The sequence below is a fragment of the Chrysemys picta genome, chromosome 3 (genome assembly GCF_011386835.1).
Source record: "Chrysemys picta bellii isolate R12L10 chromosome 3, ASM1138683v2, whole genome shotgun sequence".
NCBI lineage: Eukaryota > Metazoa > Chordata > Testudines > Emydidae > Chrysemys > Chrysemys picta.
Genome location: NC_088793.1, coordinates 41,462,835 through 41,480,078, shown reverse-complemented (window position 1 = coordinate 41,480,078; position 17,244 = coordinate 41,462,835). Strand labels below are relative to the sequence as shown.

General features: G+C 45.3%; 1 protein-coding gene across 6 annotated transcripts in view; it reads right to left on the bottom strand.

Moving 5' to 3' along the window:
- FBXO25 (F-box protein 25) overlaps positions 1 to 17,244 on the bottom strand; it is a 78,957-nt gene that overhangs the window by 29,913 nt on the left and 31,800 nt on the right. For all 6 annotated transcript variants that reach the window (XM_005289665.3, XM_005289667.3, XM_042848776.2 and 3 more), the window contains one exon: positions 8,958 to 9,050. In XM_005289665.3, coding sequence (XP_005289722.2) covers positions 8,958 to 9,050 — 93 coding nt within the window. The remainder of the gene's footprint in view (positions 1 to 8,957; positions 9,051 to 17,244) is intronic.

Sequence of the window (17,244 nt, the reverse complement as noted above, 5' to 3'; positions counted from 1 at the left end):
CTTGCGGGCACGCACAGTGTGTGGAGCTCCCTGCCACCCCACCCACAAGGGCCGCAGGGATGTGCCAGCAGCTTTCGGGAGCGTCGCGGAGCCAGTGGGCCTGCCTTAGCCCCGCTGCACTGCCAGACTTTTGGCGGCCTAAAATCTCCCGGTTTGGCTTCAGTAGCCTCCGGGAGATAGAGCCCGATTCCGGGAGACTCCTGGTGAAACCGGGAAGGTTGGTAACCCTAACCATAAAGAATGATGTCTTCCCCTTCTGGCCAAACATTTTCATTGTACTGCACATTCTGCTCACCATCCCCATGTCAGGACAAGAACTTTCCCCATATTAATTATTTTGGAAATAAAGTCTTAATTGAGAGAGCAGCAGCTCTGGTTGGAAAATGCTGTTTCTCACAAAGTCAGCTTTTCTGATTTTCTTACTAATTTGACAATAAAAAAGTCAGATGACTGTTCTGTGTTTGTTTACACTTTGCCATAATACAGGCACCTACATAGAGCTGGACTGGTGCCTCAGAAGAGTTACTTCATTCCACATGACAATGGAAGAAATTCTTTAATTACATCATACTGCTTTAACTTGACACAGCAAACAGAAGTATGTTACAAACACACTGTATAAACATAGTCAGCATTAGGTCCATTGACAACTAAAGGTTACTCTTGGACACCAGAAGAAGACTGCAACATAGGAACTGTCCTACTGAATCAGAACTGAGGATCATCTAGTCCACTATTCTCTCTCCAAGAGAGGCCAACACCAGAAGCTTCAGTAGAAGATGTAAGAACTCTGCAACAGGAAGATGTGGGGTAATCTGCCCCCCTGCATTAGGTCTTTTTCTGATTTCCAATAGTTAAAAAAAGATAGGCTTAAACACTGAAGCATGAGGTATAATACCACTTCCAAAATTTTTCATAAAATATCACTACTTTGGATATTATTGATATCCATATAAATATCCAATCCCATTTGAACCTTGATAAGTTCTTGGCCTCAACAACTTCCTGTGGTTAAGAGTTCCACAGCTTAATTATAGGTTATGTGAAAAAAGTATTTCTTTTTATTGGTTATTTACTTCCCCAACTCTTACCTTAATTCAATGTTCCTTTGTTCTTATGTTATGAGACAGCAAAAGCCTAGGTTCCTAATTACTTTCTATTATTTATTTTAGATACTTTTACCTTGGGTCACAAAAGGACAGGATATCTCTGTGTTCACCTGCTACACACTACTGCAATGATATTTGTACAAAATATGCATTGTGAGGTATCATTTGAAAAATATTATCACAGTGGTCAATATCATCATATGTAAAGTTATGAATTCTCTCTGTGTGATGTTACTAGAACGTGTTTAAAACCAGGCGGCTTAGCCTGGGAAGAGGTAATAAACAGGTTTGTCCTAGACAAAGAAATGTGGGTTTACCTCCATTTACATATTAGCAGTAAACAAAGCCATCAAGCGAAACCAGCAGGGAATACCCTGAGACTGAACTCAAGAGATGGAGAATTAGCATAGCTCCTGCACCACAGAGAGACATAGGAGACTGAATCTCTAGGAGACCTTCCTGACTTTCAAAACAAAAAACAATACTTTTGGGAATGTAAGGGACAGATAGAGACTCCATCTTTATCTTACCTCGCAGGGAAAAAGAAACCAAGCAGTTTGTGTTCCATGTGTTGGGTCCTGGCCAAAGAATGACTGGTGAGAAAACTACCTGGAGCAAAGTCTGTAGCTTTTTAAGGTAGGTCTTAGCCATTAGAAAGCGTATTTTAACTTTGGTTTGTTTGTAACCTATCCTACCTCCAATATCTTCTACTTTGTATCACTTAACCCATGTCCTTTTGTTAATGAACTTGTTTTACTTTTAATCTAAACCAACCCAGTGCTGTATTTGAATTTAAGTGATTCTTAACTCCAGTTAAAGTGATAAGCTGTACTTTGGTCTCTTTAAAAGAGCATCGAACCTTATTATTTCTCTGCGTGTGCCAGAAGAGGGCTGGACACTTCAGGGCAGATGGTTGTGGGGAAATTTGGGACTGGGGGTGCACTGGAATCACCCTGCAAGTAGTAATGAAGACTGGTGAAGACCACGGGCTGCTGGGGTTGCACCAGGGCTGTACAGCATACAGACTCAGGGAAACTATCTACATGCTTCTCTGTTGGCTATTGGTATCCGGGCTGTGAGCCATAGCAGAAGACCATGGCAAGCAGTGACATAACCTCTCAATGGTCTGGGCTGAACCTCAAGATGTTACACCCCTCTTACTCATCTCTTTTCTAGAGTAAACAAACACAATCTTTTCACTCACTCTTGTTATGAAAGTTTTTCCATGCCCTTGATTGTTCTTGGCATCTTTCTCTGAACGCTCTCTAGTTGTGCAATGTTCTTTCTGAGATGGGGTGACTAGTACTGCACACAGTGTTTCAGAGGAAGCCACACCTGTTCTATATAGAGACATTTTAATATTTTTCATATTATTCACTGCAATCCTTATGCATCCAAGCTTTGAGATCTCTACAATGACACCCATGTCCCTTTCTTGATTTGATACTGCTAATTTAGAACCTTTTAAGGTGTGCACATTTAAATTTTTCCCTCCAATGTGCATTAGTTTGCATTCATCAACATTTAATTGTATATGCCATCATATTGCCATTCCTGCCTAACCTAAGTAACTTAGTAACTAGGGCTGTTGATTAATTGCAGTTAACTCATGAGATTAAGTTTTTTAATCACGATTAATCAGAGTTTTGATCACATTGTTAAACAATAGAATACCAATTGAAATTTATTAAATATTTTTGGATGTTTTTCTACATTTTCAAATATATTGATTTCAGTTACAACACAGAATACAAAGTGTACAGTGCTCACTTTATAGTATTTTTTATTACAAATATTTGCACTGTGAAAATGATAAACAAAAGAAATAGTATTCTTCAATTCACCTCATACAAGTACTGTAGTGCAACCTCTTTATCGTGAAAGTGCAACTTACAAAGGTAGATTTTTTTGGTTACATAACTGCACTCAAAAGCAAAACTTTAAAGCCTACAAGTCCAGTCAGTCCTACTTCTCATTCAGCCAATCACTAAGACAAACAAGTTTGTTTACGTTTACAGGAGATAATACTACCCGCTTCTTATTTACAGTGTCACCAGAAAGTGAGAACAGACGTTAGCATGGCACTTTTGTAGCTGGTATTTATGTGCCAGATATGCTAAACATTTGTATGCCCCTTCATGCTTCGGCCACCATTCCAGAGGACATGCTTCCATGCTGATGACGCTTGTTAAAATAAATGTGTTAATTAAATTTGTGACTGAACTCCTTGGGGGAGAATTGTATGTCTCTGGCTCTATTTTAGCTGCATTCTACCATAGATTTCATATTATAGTAGTGTCGGATGATGAGTCAGCACGTTGTTCATTTTAAGAACACTTTCGCTGCACATTTAACAAAATGCAAAGAAGGTACTGATGTGAGATTTCTAAAGATAGTTACAGCACTCGACCCAGGGTTTAAGAATCTGAAGTGCCTTCCAAAATCTGAGAAGGATGAGGTGTGGAGCATGCTTTCAGAAGTCTTAAAAGAGCAACACTCTGATGCAGAAACTACAGAAACCGAACCACCAAAAGAGAAAATCAACCTTCTGCTGGTGGCATCTGACTCAGATGATGAAAATGAACATGTGTCAGTCTGCACTGTTTTGGATTGTTATTAAGCAGAACCCATCATCAGCATGCATGAATGTCCTCTGGAATGGTGGTCGAAGCATGAAGGGTCATATGACTCTTTAGTGCATCTGGCATGTAAATATCTTGCGACGCCGGCTACAACAGTGCCATGAGAACACCTATTCTCACTTTCAGGTGACACTGTGAACAAGAAGCGGGGAGCATTATCTCCTCCAAATGTAAACAAATGTGTTTGAGTGATTGGCTGAACAAGAAATAGGACTGAGTGGATTTGTAGGCTCTAAAGTTTTACATTCTTTTATTTTTTGAATGCAGTTTTTTTGTACATAAAGTCTACATTTGTAAGTTCAACTTTCATGATAAAGAGATTGCACTACAGTACTTGTATTAGGTGAATTGAAAAATACTCTTGTTTTTTACAGTGCAAATATTTGTAATCAAAAACAAATATAAAGTGAGCACTGTACACTTTGTATTATGTGTTATAATTGAAATGAATATATTCAAAAATGTAGAAAACATCCATAAATATTTAAATAAATGGTATTCTATTACTGTTTACCAATGCAATTAATCGCGCAATTACTTTTTTTAATTGCGCGATTAATTGCCTGACAGCCCTATTAGTAATATTTGCAAATGTTACTATCTCATTACTTGCTGCCATTTCCAGATAATTAATAAATGCATTAATCACAGAACCTAGAATGGAACCTTGAGATACCCTGCTGGGAATCTTTTGCCATGATGAAAATTAACCATTTAATTTTACTCTTTTAGTTTTCTGTCTCCCAGCTAGTTTTTAATCCATGGCAATATGTTGCCTGTTACCCTGTGACTACTTCACTTCTTTAGTAGCCTCTTGTTTGGGACCTTGTCAACTGCTTTTTGGAAATCTGAAGAAATGGTTATATACAAAAACTACATCAGAAATATTAAGGTTACAGTCCAAGCACTCAGATTAAGAAATGCTGCAATTAAGGTTGACTGTGCCAACTTTTAATGTAATATTTTTGTGTATAGTTTCCTAGATTTTTAACAAAGAAAACTGAAAAAACAAAATTATATCACATTGCATCATACTGATTCCAGCATGGGTCAGTAGCAGGATTGGAATCTTTAGATTCACAGCACAGACCTCTAACACTTGAGCTAATGGAGTAAATCAATAGTAGTAGGATGTCCTCCTGTGTAGTTGTGGCAGGGTGGACTAGGTCCAGAGGCCCCCTGCTGGAGGACTCATGGCCCTGCATCACCCTGTCCCAGAATAGAGCAGCGAGAAGTCCTCCAGGAGCCTAGAATTGTGTTTGTAGGAACTACCGGCCAAAAAAAAGGGGGCACGCACAAGAGGCAGGTGCTGACTCCGTTACATTATGGTACCAGAAGTGGGATCTTCAGACCAACCTTGTCTAAAGAGGGTTGGATCAGAATTAACTGTTCTACTGGGACAAGCTTTTAACTGTTTTATTGTGTGAGGTCAGAGGCAAAGGTCAAAGGAGGACCAGAGGCAGCCATGGAAAACAGGCAAGATTTTAATTATTTATGGGGTAGAGCCAGAGGCAGAGGCCGAAGGGAGGCAGAGGTAGCCCAAGCCAAGTACAACCTGACTAACGGGGCTTGAGAAAATACTGAGTGGAAGAACCACCACCCCAAGTCTGCCTCGTGGCCTGCATCACCCTGTCCCAGAATAGACCAGTGAGAAGTCCTCCAGGCAGTCCAGAGTGGCTGCAGAAGAGCGGCCAATCACAGGGGCTGCTGGAGTGACCAATAAGGGGCCAGAAGAGATAGATAAAAGGCAAGCAGCAGAGCAAAGCCTTCAGTTGTTGTGTGGAGCTTGATGAGGGAGGACCAGGTGCCTGGCTGGTTAGACAAGGGCAGCTCACTGCAGAGAGTTCACCAGGCAGAACTGAGCCCATGATTGGCTGCCAAAGACCAGGTGCCTTGCTGGATGGACAGAGTAGCAGCAGGACCATGAAAAGGTCAGTGTGGGCAGGCTGAGACCAGGACCTGGCCAGACCAAATGAGGGTACTGAGATGGGCCCTGCTGGTCTCGTTGCAGACTGAGCCCAGAGAGGACTGCTGAAAAGGACACCAGCTGAGGGTACCGACATGGGCCCCAGCTGGGTGATTGAAGGAGGCAGTGCCTCTGAGAAGAAGCCTTAGAGCTACGACCCTATACCAGGGCCAAGAAAGAACTTGGACTGTATACACCGGAAGGGGGTGACAGCGTGTGCGGCTCAGCCGGAGGGCTGACCTGCCGAAGACCAGCCAAGAGAAGGGGTCGGTGCTCGTGAGAGGCAGGTGCCAGCTCATACCTAACCGAGAGAAAGGGGGCCATCCACAAGAGGTGGGTCCCCCTCCCACCCCCATGAAAAGAACTGTGTTTGCAGGTACTATCAGCCAGACAAAAAAGGGGCCATGCACGAGAGGCGACTGCTGACCCCGTTACAGTAGTCCAGTATTAGAGAAGAACCGGGACACACACTTTGCCAGGGGCTTTCACAGAGATTTGTTGACAGAGGAATGGTAATACTAAGGAATCTTGGGTTCCATTCCAGATTCTGGAGGGGAATGGGTGTACATGCCACTGTTTCACCCACCAAACCTGAACCCTCCTGAATCAGTCCCAGTCTTGTCTCTCCCCTTCAGCACACAGTTAAATTTTGGAAAAGCTATAAGTCACTGAAAACAGGGTCTATAAATGGGAAGAATTATGTAACCTTAACTAATGCAGATCTGGTTGCACTGCTTATAATGCCAACTAGTTCTCCTTTATTTACTACTTTTGACATGTTCTTTGATTAGTTGTTTGCAAAAACCCAGATGCCTAGACTCTATTATATCATGATCTGCCATGTGCTTTGTTAAACTTTTGCTAAATTATTGTTTCAACCAATTGGAGAGGTACATATGTAAGGCTTACTGGACTGTAAATTCACTGGATCAACCTCTAGAGGTGGTGGGTTTTTTTTGTTTTGTTTTTTTTTAAAGCTGGTTATCCTCCAATCCTCTGAACAATGGCTGTTTTTAATTATTGCATGTTTTTGTTAACAGCTCAGCTACTTCTGCTTAGACTTCTTCAGAACTCTCGATTTACCATTTGGGTCTGGTAACTTACTGCTTTTTAAATTAACAATTTGCTCCAACACCTATTCTGACACCTCTGAATATATCACCTTTATTACAAGAAAAGAGCAGGTCCTGGCTAAGAAGCTCTTCAGCATTCTCGGTGGTGAAGATTGATGCAAAGAAATGTCCTTATCGTCCTTAATTGCCCCCTTCAACTATTGATGATTTAGTGGACACATTGATTCTTCTGCAGGCTTCCTGCTTCCGATACTTAAAAAAAACCAAAACCCTTTTTTACCTTTAGCTGTTTGCTCTTTTAAATCAATTTTGGTCCTTCTAGTTCCATCTCTTATTGGCTGCTGTAATTTATGCCTGTTTATTGGTTTTACTATAGTCAGATTTCCAAGTTTCGAAGTATTTCTGTTTGCTCAAGTACTGTCATTTAGCCATATTCGTTTAAACACTCTTCGCTTTCTCGCAGTAAACATTTTCTGAGACTGTTACTGTTTTTAAGTACCACCCCTGCATTCACCAAGGATTTAAATTCCTTTATTTTTAACTTCAGGGCCTTTTTGACTAACCTTCTCATTTGACTAAAACCTCATTTTCTCAAGTTTAATGTCACTGTCACTTTATAGTACACTACCTGCCCCTTGGCTTTTGAATCTAGATACAGTGTGTTGCTTAAAACTAAGTTAAGGCTAGCCTCTCTTGTTGGATGCTCTAGGACAAATTGTTCCAAGAAGCAATCACTAAAGGTGTTGAGAAATTGTTTCTCTTAAAAACTTTGCCTTGTTGTGTCATTTGTGAAATAGATGAAGACAAACATGACAAGAACAGCTTCTCATTAAAGCCATTTTTGGAAGATGGACAGGCTAGAAGATTTTTTAAAATCTGGGTGCTGTTCCCAAAGTTTTAGAGGAAATAATAACTGGTATTCCCTTTCTACTATCTCACTAAGTACCTGCCACTTATAAAGCATGTGGAGCAGCAAAGATTGACAGATGGGTGTATTTACACCCCTAGCTAGGGTTGCCAACTTTCTAAATACAGAAAACTAAACACCCTTGCCCCACCCCATCCTGCTTCTTCTCCTGAGACTCTGCTCACTCCTCATCCCCCTCCCTCAGTCGCTCGCTCTCCACCCCCCACTTTGCTCACTTCCCCCCTCACGGGACTCACCTGCTGCCTGCAGAGTCAGGCTGGGAGGAGCTGACATGGAACCTGCCCATCTGCAAAATCAGGGCACAGCAGAGGTCGATCCCCGGAGCAAGAAGCTGGGGGGGGGGGGGAGGTCAGTCCCCATAGCGAGGGGTTAGGGTTGGGGGAATCAAGGAATGTTGGGGCAGAAAGGGGGATGGACAGGATCCCCCCGGGTGGCGGGACCTACCTCTTGGAACCTGGTCCGGAAACAAGCCAACACTCTGTCAGGCAGCTGAGCAGAGAGCAAGCTCCTCTATCTAGGGTGACCAGATAGGGACAGTCCTGGTATGTGGGGCTTTTTCTTCTATAGGCGCCTATTACCCCCCACCCCCTGTCCTAATTCTTCACACTTGCTGTCCGGTCACCCTAAGCTCCTCCATGTGGCTCCAGCCACAACAGCTCCTCTCCCCGCCTCCCCCAGTGGCAGAGACCAGTTACTGCGGTCAAGTGGACTTTTAGCGTCCGGTCAGCACTGGACATTCCTGTCAAAAACCAGACACCTGGCAACCCTACTCACTAACACTTCATTGTTTTCAGAAACAAATACGCTACAGAAAATGTACTAATTCATAATGCATTATCAAAAATTGTTAAAATTGCAATTGTGAAAAAAAGTTAAACAAACATGATGTATTATAGTTTATTTTGCAGAATATTAATAGCGGGGTCTTAATTTGCTGTTTTATGAATTTTTTTTATAATGCAAAAAAGTAACTACTGAAGTTACCAATGTTTCTCTGAAAAGCCATCAGAAAAGAGTTATTGGCCTATTTTCTTCCTTCTGCTGTCTGAGGAGTTTCACAATATAATAAATCAGTTTTCAACACACACAAAATCAAAGTTTACTCCAGAACTTGGATTTTATACATTTTAAATGCATATTTTTATGCAAACAGCTTATTTATGTAGTTACAAATTGCCAGTGTATAATTATACCAGACAAACCAGCAAAACATTTATGAAATAAATATAAACAGCTTACTTTGACCACATAATTGAACCTTCTGATGTCCTGAATTGCACTTGAAAAATCTAAGCGATTAAAAGCTTCTCCCAATGTGCAATAGCCATGTCTCTTGAAAAAGAAGAAAACATACTTTTAGAGCAAACAAAGAAAAAACTGGTTCAGTTAATCATCACTAATGTTCTGATTCAAGAACGCACTTAAGCATGTACTTAAAGGAAAACATAAATCTAAGCACCCTTATGGAACAGGGATACTTTCCTGAATCTAGGCCAAGCATTCATTTGATTTCTTAGGGTATGTCTACACTATGAGAGTAGTTCGATTTTGCTTAAAGCGAATTTGTGGAACCGATATTAAAGTCGAATGTGTGTATCCACATTAAGGACAGTAATTCGACTTTGTGAGTCCACACTAACGGGGCAAGCGTCGACATTGGAAGCGGTGCACTGTGGGCAGCTATCCCACAGTTCCTGCAGTCCCCGCTGCCCACTGGAATTCTGGGTCGAGCCCTCAATGCCTGCTGGGGCAAAAAATGTGTCAAGGGTGGTTTTGGGTAACTGTCGTCATTCAAACCTCACTCCCGCTCTCCCTCCGTGAAAGCGCCGGCAGGCAATCAGTTCGCGCACTTTTCTGGTGATTGACAGCGTGGATGCCAAAGCACTGCGAGCATGGAGCCCGCTGCGATCATCGCTGCAGTTATGGCCGTTGTCAACACCTCGCACCTTATCATCCACCTTTTTCAGAAGCAGATGCTGAGAAATCGGGCGAGGAGGCTATGGCAGCGTGGTGAGGACATTAAGTCTGAGAGGGGCACAGACCTCTCACAAAGCACGGGATCCCGCACCGTGAACATCATGGTGGCAATGGGTCATGTTGATGCTGTGGAACGGCGATTCTGGGCCCAGGAAACAAGCACGGACTGGTGGGACCGCATAGTGCTGCAGGTCTGGGATGAATCACAGTGGTTGCGAAACTTTCGGATACATAAGGGAACATTCCTGGAACTTTGTGAGTTGCTGTCCCCTGCCCTGAAGCGCAAGGACACCTGGGTGCGAGCAGCCCTGACTGTCCAGAAGCGAGTGGCCATAGCCCTCTGGAAGCTTGCAACGCCAGACAGCTACTGGTCAGTCGCAAACCAATTTGGAGTGGGCAAACCTACCGTGGGGGTTGCTGTGATGCAAGTAGCCAACACAATAGTTGAGCTACTGCTCTCAAAGGTAGTGACCCTGGGAAACGTGCAGGTGATCATAGAGGGCTTCGCTGCGATGGGATTCCCAAACTGCGGTGGGGCTATAGATGGAACTCACATCCTTATTTTGGGACCCGACCACCAGGCCAGCCAGTACATTAACCGAAAGGGCTAATTTTCAATGGTGCTGCAAGCACTGGTGGACCATAGGGGATGTTTTACCAACATCAACGTCGGATGGCCGGGCAAGGTTCATGATGCTCGCGTTTTCAGGAACTCTGGTCTGTTTAGACGGCTGCAGGAAGGTATTTACTTCCCGGACCACAAAATAACTGCTGGGGATGTGGAGATGCCTATAGTGATCCTTGGGGACCCAGCCTACCCGCTAATGCCCTGGCTCATGAAGCCCTATACAGGCGCCCTGGACAGTGAAAAGGAACTCTTCAACTACCGGCTGAGCAAGTGCAGAATGGTGGTGGGGGGTGCTTTTGGATGTCTGAAGGGGAGATGGAGAAGCTTAATGACTCGCTCTGATCTCAGCAAAACCAATATCCCCATTGTTATTGCAGCTTGCTGTGTGCTCCACAATCTCTGTGAGAGCAAGGGGGAAGACGTTTATGGCGAGGTGGGAGGTTGAGGCAAATCGCCTAGCTGCTGATTACGCCCAGCCAGACAGCTGGGTGATTAGAAGAGCCCAGCGGGACGTACTGTGCATCTGGGAAGCTTTGAAAGCTAGGTTCCAGAGTGAGCAGGGTAACTGACTATTAAGTTTGTTTAAACAGAAGCTGAACCTGCCCCCGTTTCTTTATCCAGTTAATGTTGACTATCCTCTCCAGTTACCAACCCCCTTCCCACACACCTTTAAAAATAAAATAAATGAAACTTTGTTCATTAACACAGTTTTCTTTATTAAAGATTTCGTGGTAAAGTGTTGAAACTGGGACACAGACTGTGGTGGGAAGCGGGTGTAGTGATGGAACGCATGCTTCTAAACTCGAGGAATGACAGGCTCCTGCTCCTAGAGCGGTCTGCAGTGGTGGACTGGTTGTTTCAACGGAGCCTGCCACCCCTCCTTTTTGAGACTCTGTGTGTGGGGGCTATGTGACTTTGTGGCGGGGGAGGGCGGTTACAGATCCCCTGCTGTGTGGCTCTGTCATCCAGTCTAAGGACTGCTGCATAAGATCTGTAACCGCCCTCCCCCACCACAAACTCACATAGCGCCCCCACACAGAACATGAAAACCACCTCCCAGACTGACCAGGGTGTCTAGTGACTGCAATGTGTGTGTGACCTTCTACTGAACCTGCTCCCGTGTCTGTACCCTGGTAAAGGTGACTGTCCTCTCCAATTACCAACCCCCTTCCAACACTCTCCTCTAAAAGAACATGACGGAAACAGTAATGAACAGAAACGTATTTTTTATTAACAACTACACAGTTAGGGGATGAAACTGGGACGGGGGCTTGGGTGAGGTGCTTTTGGGAATGAGAGTCTTCTGCTACTTGAGCAGTCTGCAGGGGTGGAGTGACTGTTTTCACGGCCCCTGCCGCCCCTCCTTCTTGGGACTTTGGGTAAGGGGGGGGATGGGACTTTGTGGCGGGGGAGGCCGGTTAGAGATAGAAAGCAGTGGGGCTCTGTCCTCCTGCCCTGCAGAACATCTACAAGGCGCCGGACCATGTCCGTTTGTTCCCTCATTAGTCCAAGCAGCGTTTGAGTTGCCTGCTGGTCTTCCTGCCGCCACCTGTCCTCCCGTTCGCTGTGTGATCGCTGGTATTGCGACATGTTCTCCCTCCACTGGGTCTACTTGGCTCAGGAGCAGCCCATAAGTTCTGAAAACATCTCGTCCTGTGTCCTTTTCTTTCGTCACCTGATCTGCGCCAGCCTCTGGGAGGGGGATGCCGGGGTAGCTCGGGAGACACTCGCAGCTGTGGGATGGGAAAAAGGGAGTGAATTCCTCACAAAGATAATTTTTTGTGAACAATGAACATAGTCTTTTCTCTGTGAACAAGACCATGCACAGTACCTATCACATGCACACTCAGTACAAAGTTGAATTTTTGGCCTTCCCATTGAGTGCCTGGGGTCTTGCTGTACAGATCACACAAGCAGGGCCGGACAACAGAATTCAGCTAGCAGGAGGACATGGTAAGCTGTAGACTTTTGGCTACTTAAAGCTTAATTTATAGTAGTGCCCTCCTTTCAAGTTCCAAGCAATGCTCCTAGCGTTGGTCAGTTCCTGCTGCCGGCAATCCGGCCAGCATGAACTCTGCCCGTCCCACCCCCCCTCGTGGCTGTCCCCGGGAAAGATCCCTGCATGCTGCCCCTGTCCCGCCTCCACCGCATGGCTGTAAACCACCTGTTACAGTTATGTAAAGGAACAGGCAATCAGTCCCAATACTAATATTCCCCTAATTCAAAGCAGGTCACCATGAGTGATATCACTCTGATGAGGATTTCGGAGACAGAGAAAGACCACATGCTGCGTGAATGCCAGCAAACACCAGGGCCGTATGCCGCCATGCTTTGCGAGGCAATGATCCCGGAGTACTTGCTGCTAGCCTGGCGTGGAAAAGTTTCCTACCATAGAGGACGCAATAAGGCCACTTTCCCCAGGAACCTGATGCAAAGGCTTTCACAATACCTCCAGGAGAGCTTCGTGGAGATGTCCCAGGAGGATTTCTGCTCTATCCCCGGACATGTTGACAAACTTTTCCAGTAGTTGCACTGACAAGGACTAAAAACTAAAGCGCCTAGGGCAAACTAATCATGAAAAACCCATTGTTAAGATACCATTCCTATTCAGTTCAAAATAAATGTTTAAAAACACTTACCTACTGATCCTTCCCCTGATTCATGGGCCGGGTTACCGCCTTGGGAGGGTTGGCAGGGGTCTCCGTGAGGGTGATGAAGAGATCCTTGCTGTCGGGGAAATCACCGTTGAAAGCGCTGTAGACTGCCTCGTCATCCTCATCTCCTTCCTTATCTTCCCCATCCGCGAACAGCTCTGAGGAAGCGGCCGTCGACAATACCCTATCGTCAGAGTCCACGGACAGTGGTGGGGTAGTGGTGGTGGCCGCACCTAGAATGGAATGCAGTGCCTCATAGAAACGGCATGTCTCGGGCTGGGATTCGGAGCGGCCGTCTGACTCTTTGGTCTTCTGGTAGCCTTGTCTCAGCTCCTTGATTTTCACGCGGCACTGCGTTGCATCCCGGCTGTATCCTCTCTCCGTCATGGCTTTTGAGATCTTCTCGTAGATCTTCGCATTCCGTTTTTTCGATCGCAGTTCTGAAAGCACGGACTCATCGCCCCACACAGTGATCAGATCCAAGACTTCCCGATCAGTCCATGCTGGGGCCCTCTTTCTATTCTGCGATTGCATGGTCACCTCTGCTGGAGAGCTCTGCATCGTTGCCAGTGCTGCTGAGCTCACCACGATGTCCAAACAGGAAATGAGATTCAAACTGGCCAGACAGGAAAAGGAATTCAAATTTTCCCTGGGCTTTTCCTGTGTGGCTGGTGGCTGGTCAGAGCATCCGAGCTCAGACTGCTGTCCAGAGCATCAACAGAGCGGTGCACTGTGGGATAGCTCCTGGAGCTTTTAGCGTCGAATTCCATCCACACCTACCCTAATTCGACATGGCCATGTCAAATTTAGCGCTACTTCCTTCGTCAGGGAGGAGTACAGAAATTGATTTAAAGAGACCTCTATGTTGAAATAAATAGCTTCGTTGTGTGGACGGGTGCAAGGTTAATTTGAGTTAATGCTGCTAAATTCGACATAACCTCCTAGTGTAGACCAGGCCTTAGAGAGCAGATGAGGAAACTACAACTGCTCCATTTTGAACTAAAAGGTATCTAAGTGATGCCACACATTAGTAAGGCCTTATCTTCATTACAAGTGAATTCTCCTGGGACAATTCTGAACCAAAAATAAAAAATTCTGTGCACAATATTTTAAAATTCTGTGTATTTTATTTGTCAAAATAACAATTTAATCATACCAGTTTCAATTATTTTGGCAATTTATTTCAAAAGACCTGTTAGCAAGTATGTCTGTAACAACAGAGACAACAAAAAAGATTCAGGAAATGTTTTTTGACAAACAGATTTTTTTACTAGGCATATTATTACAGAACTTGATGTATCTTTGTTGACTGTTATCTATTTCAGTGAAATTAAATATTTCATTTAAACAAAGTCATTATACAAACGTACTGTAACGACCTGGCGTAAGGGAGTGCTAGCATCCTTAAGGACTGTTTTGTGTCTGTCTGTCACGTCCTGTCCAAGTTCAAACTTCTGTGTGTATTTTAAGGTTTTACGGTCACGCCACTGTAGCAGGAGGGGGGTTGGTGAGTTAGTGGTAGTTTAGTTGTAGGATAATGGTGGTTAGCATGGGGAAATGGAGAACCCAGGTAGAGTGTGTGTTGGAGTGATTGCGCACATGTGTGTTTGTGTGGGCTGGGTCATGTACATGGTTCACCAGCCAACACCCTTTTGTCTCTGAAGGTGGTATGCATGCCCTGTGCCAGGCGTGGGCAGGACTGCTGGAGAGGTACCGTGATAAGTGGGAATGGAGGCGGTGGGTTCAGGCTCATGTGTTCGCAAAGACTTTACATTTATACATAACTAATACAACTGAAACACACACAACTGGAAAATGGAAACAGTTTGGTGGAAATCGCAAATTCTGCATGAAAAATAAAATTCCACAAGGAACATTAATTCTGTGCAAATTCTGCATTTACAATGGCGCACAATTTCATCAGGAACCATGGGGTAAGTAAACATGTGCTTGTAAGTGCCTGGTAGCCTACCCCACTACTACACAATTGTTGTAGATATCAGTACACTGCTGTCACATCCTATGTCTGTACTGGCATTGTATGTGGCAGTGACAAGCAATACAGTTATCTTGGCTTGTATCTTAAGATTAATTGTGTCACTCTGTGCTTACATTTGCAGGGTGCTGTAGGACAACTTGTCTGTTCGCTCTTGGGATTGTGGGAGGAAATAGTCTAGGACCACAAAATTCACTTACTGGCAGTAACCAAGCTGATGTAGTAGTGTGCCGTTTGGCTACCTAATCACCAGGGCCAAGAACTACTCCTTTTTATTGATGCGATGTTTTGTTTTTGTGTCTCTGCACTAGCTGTTAGATGTGGGCAGGGACTTCAGAGGCTGTTTTGGGGCTAGAGGAGATTGAGGTAGCAGCTTGCAGCCAGAAGTAGCATCAAAGCAATTGAACAGGGCTAAGTGGACATGGAGGTATAGACTGAGACTATGCTGTTTTTAAATGGCAGATAACCCCTACTTCGGGGTAGGAGCACAGGCACACGCTGGTAGGAGCACATGATGATGGAAACATGGGATGACTGGTCATGAGTAAGCTGTGAGGCTGTCACAGAGGTCATGGAATCCATGACTTTCTGTAACTTCTGCAGCAGCCAGCAGCAGCAGTTTGGGTGTGTGGGAGGGGGTTCAGGGTTAGGGGCAGAGGGTGGGGGTGGGGCTCCCCAGCTCCCACTGGCATGGCCCTGCAGTTCCTAGGCGGAGAGATCAGGGGGCTCCGCGTGCTGCCCGCACCCACAGGACCTGCCCCCGCAGCTCTCATTGGCTGCGAGCTGCGCAGCCAGTGCTTGTGGTGGGAGCAGTGCGCTGATCCTCCTGTCCCCCTCCACTGCCTCGGAGCTGCACGGACACGTGAGCCAGGTAGGGAGCCTGCCAGCCCCACTAACCTTCCCCTCCCAGCATCGCGTGGCCTGGCCCCCTTCCACCCAACACCATGACTTCTCTAGTGCTGGACTACTGTAACAGGGTCAGCACCGTCCATGACTTACTAAAAATACCCATGACGAAAATGTAGCCTTAGCCATGAGGCCAGAACTTTCACAGACCATTGCTTCTGGGTAGGAACACAAGCACATTATGACGGAAACATGGGATGACTAGCCATGACCCCAGAACTTTCACATGAAGAAAAACACATTCATGGAACTGAGTAAGGTGCTTCCCTGGCGCTTAAGAGACAGAGCACCCAGATGTGAGAACGAATAATGGTTTAGAAGTGCGTTTCCATTGCACCGTGTAAACTGCCAACTTCAGACTGCTGCAGATCTGTTGGCAATCAGATAAGATGCCGACTTCTCCCCTGCTTCGTCAGTGTGGATACCCTCTAATACACTGTGCTCTTCCTGGGATGTTTAAGGGAACAGCTCTTGTGAATCGGAGACAAACTTGTGGACCAGGCTAGAGCCATCCTCCTCTGCCTCTCCCTCTCCTTGCTGTCTGGGCTAGGTCACATCTCCATGGACATCCAAATTCTGAACCCACACGCCTCCTAGCTCCGCAAATGAGTCCAGGCTGAAACGGGTCTACATGCTCCTCACAGGGCTGCTCAGAACACAGTCCATTTCATTGTAAAATGAACATGTTGCTGGGGCACTACCACACTTCTTATTCTTTTTCCTGGTCTTCCAATAGCTTACCTCGAGCCCCTTTATTCTCTCTCTGCACTGCTGTTTGGTCTGCTCAGTCCTCTGATGAGCCTGCAGCTCCTCAGATATACCTTTTGTACAGTTTGACATTCTTCTTTGTACAGTTAAAGATGTGGGTTTACTTCAGTCCAAAGCTGCACCAAGATTCTGGTACGTTTGTAAGGCCAGGAGGCTGCATACCAATACACATGCTTCTTAGGGGCCACTGTTTCAAACACTGGGGATAGGATAGCTGGGGAAACTGCAAGCAGGGTGGGACTATGCACTTTCTTAAGTAGAAGGAAGTGAAGGTAGACCATTTCTGGTCAGGGCTCAGGGAGATGGCAAGATAGAACACATGAATATGTACCCAACGGGCTTATGGGAATTAATTGAAGGACCATGGTATCTCAATTGTTGAGCAGCTACAGACAGGGCGTCTCCAGGCACCAGCTCAGCAAGCAGGTGCTTGGGGCGGCCAAGGGAAAGGGGTGGCACGTTGGGCTCTTCGGTGGCAATTTGGCGGAGGGTCCCTGTCCCTCTTGGAGGGAAGGACCTGCCGCCGAATTGCCACCGAAGAAGAAAGCGGAGCAGTGGAGCTGCCGCCGATCGCAATCACGGCTTTATTTTCTTTTT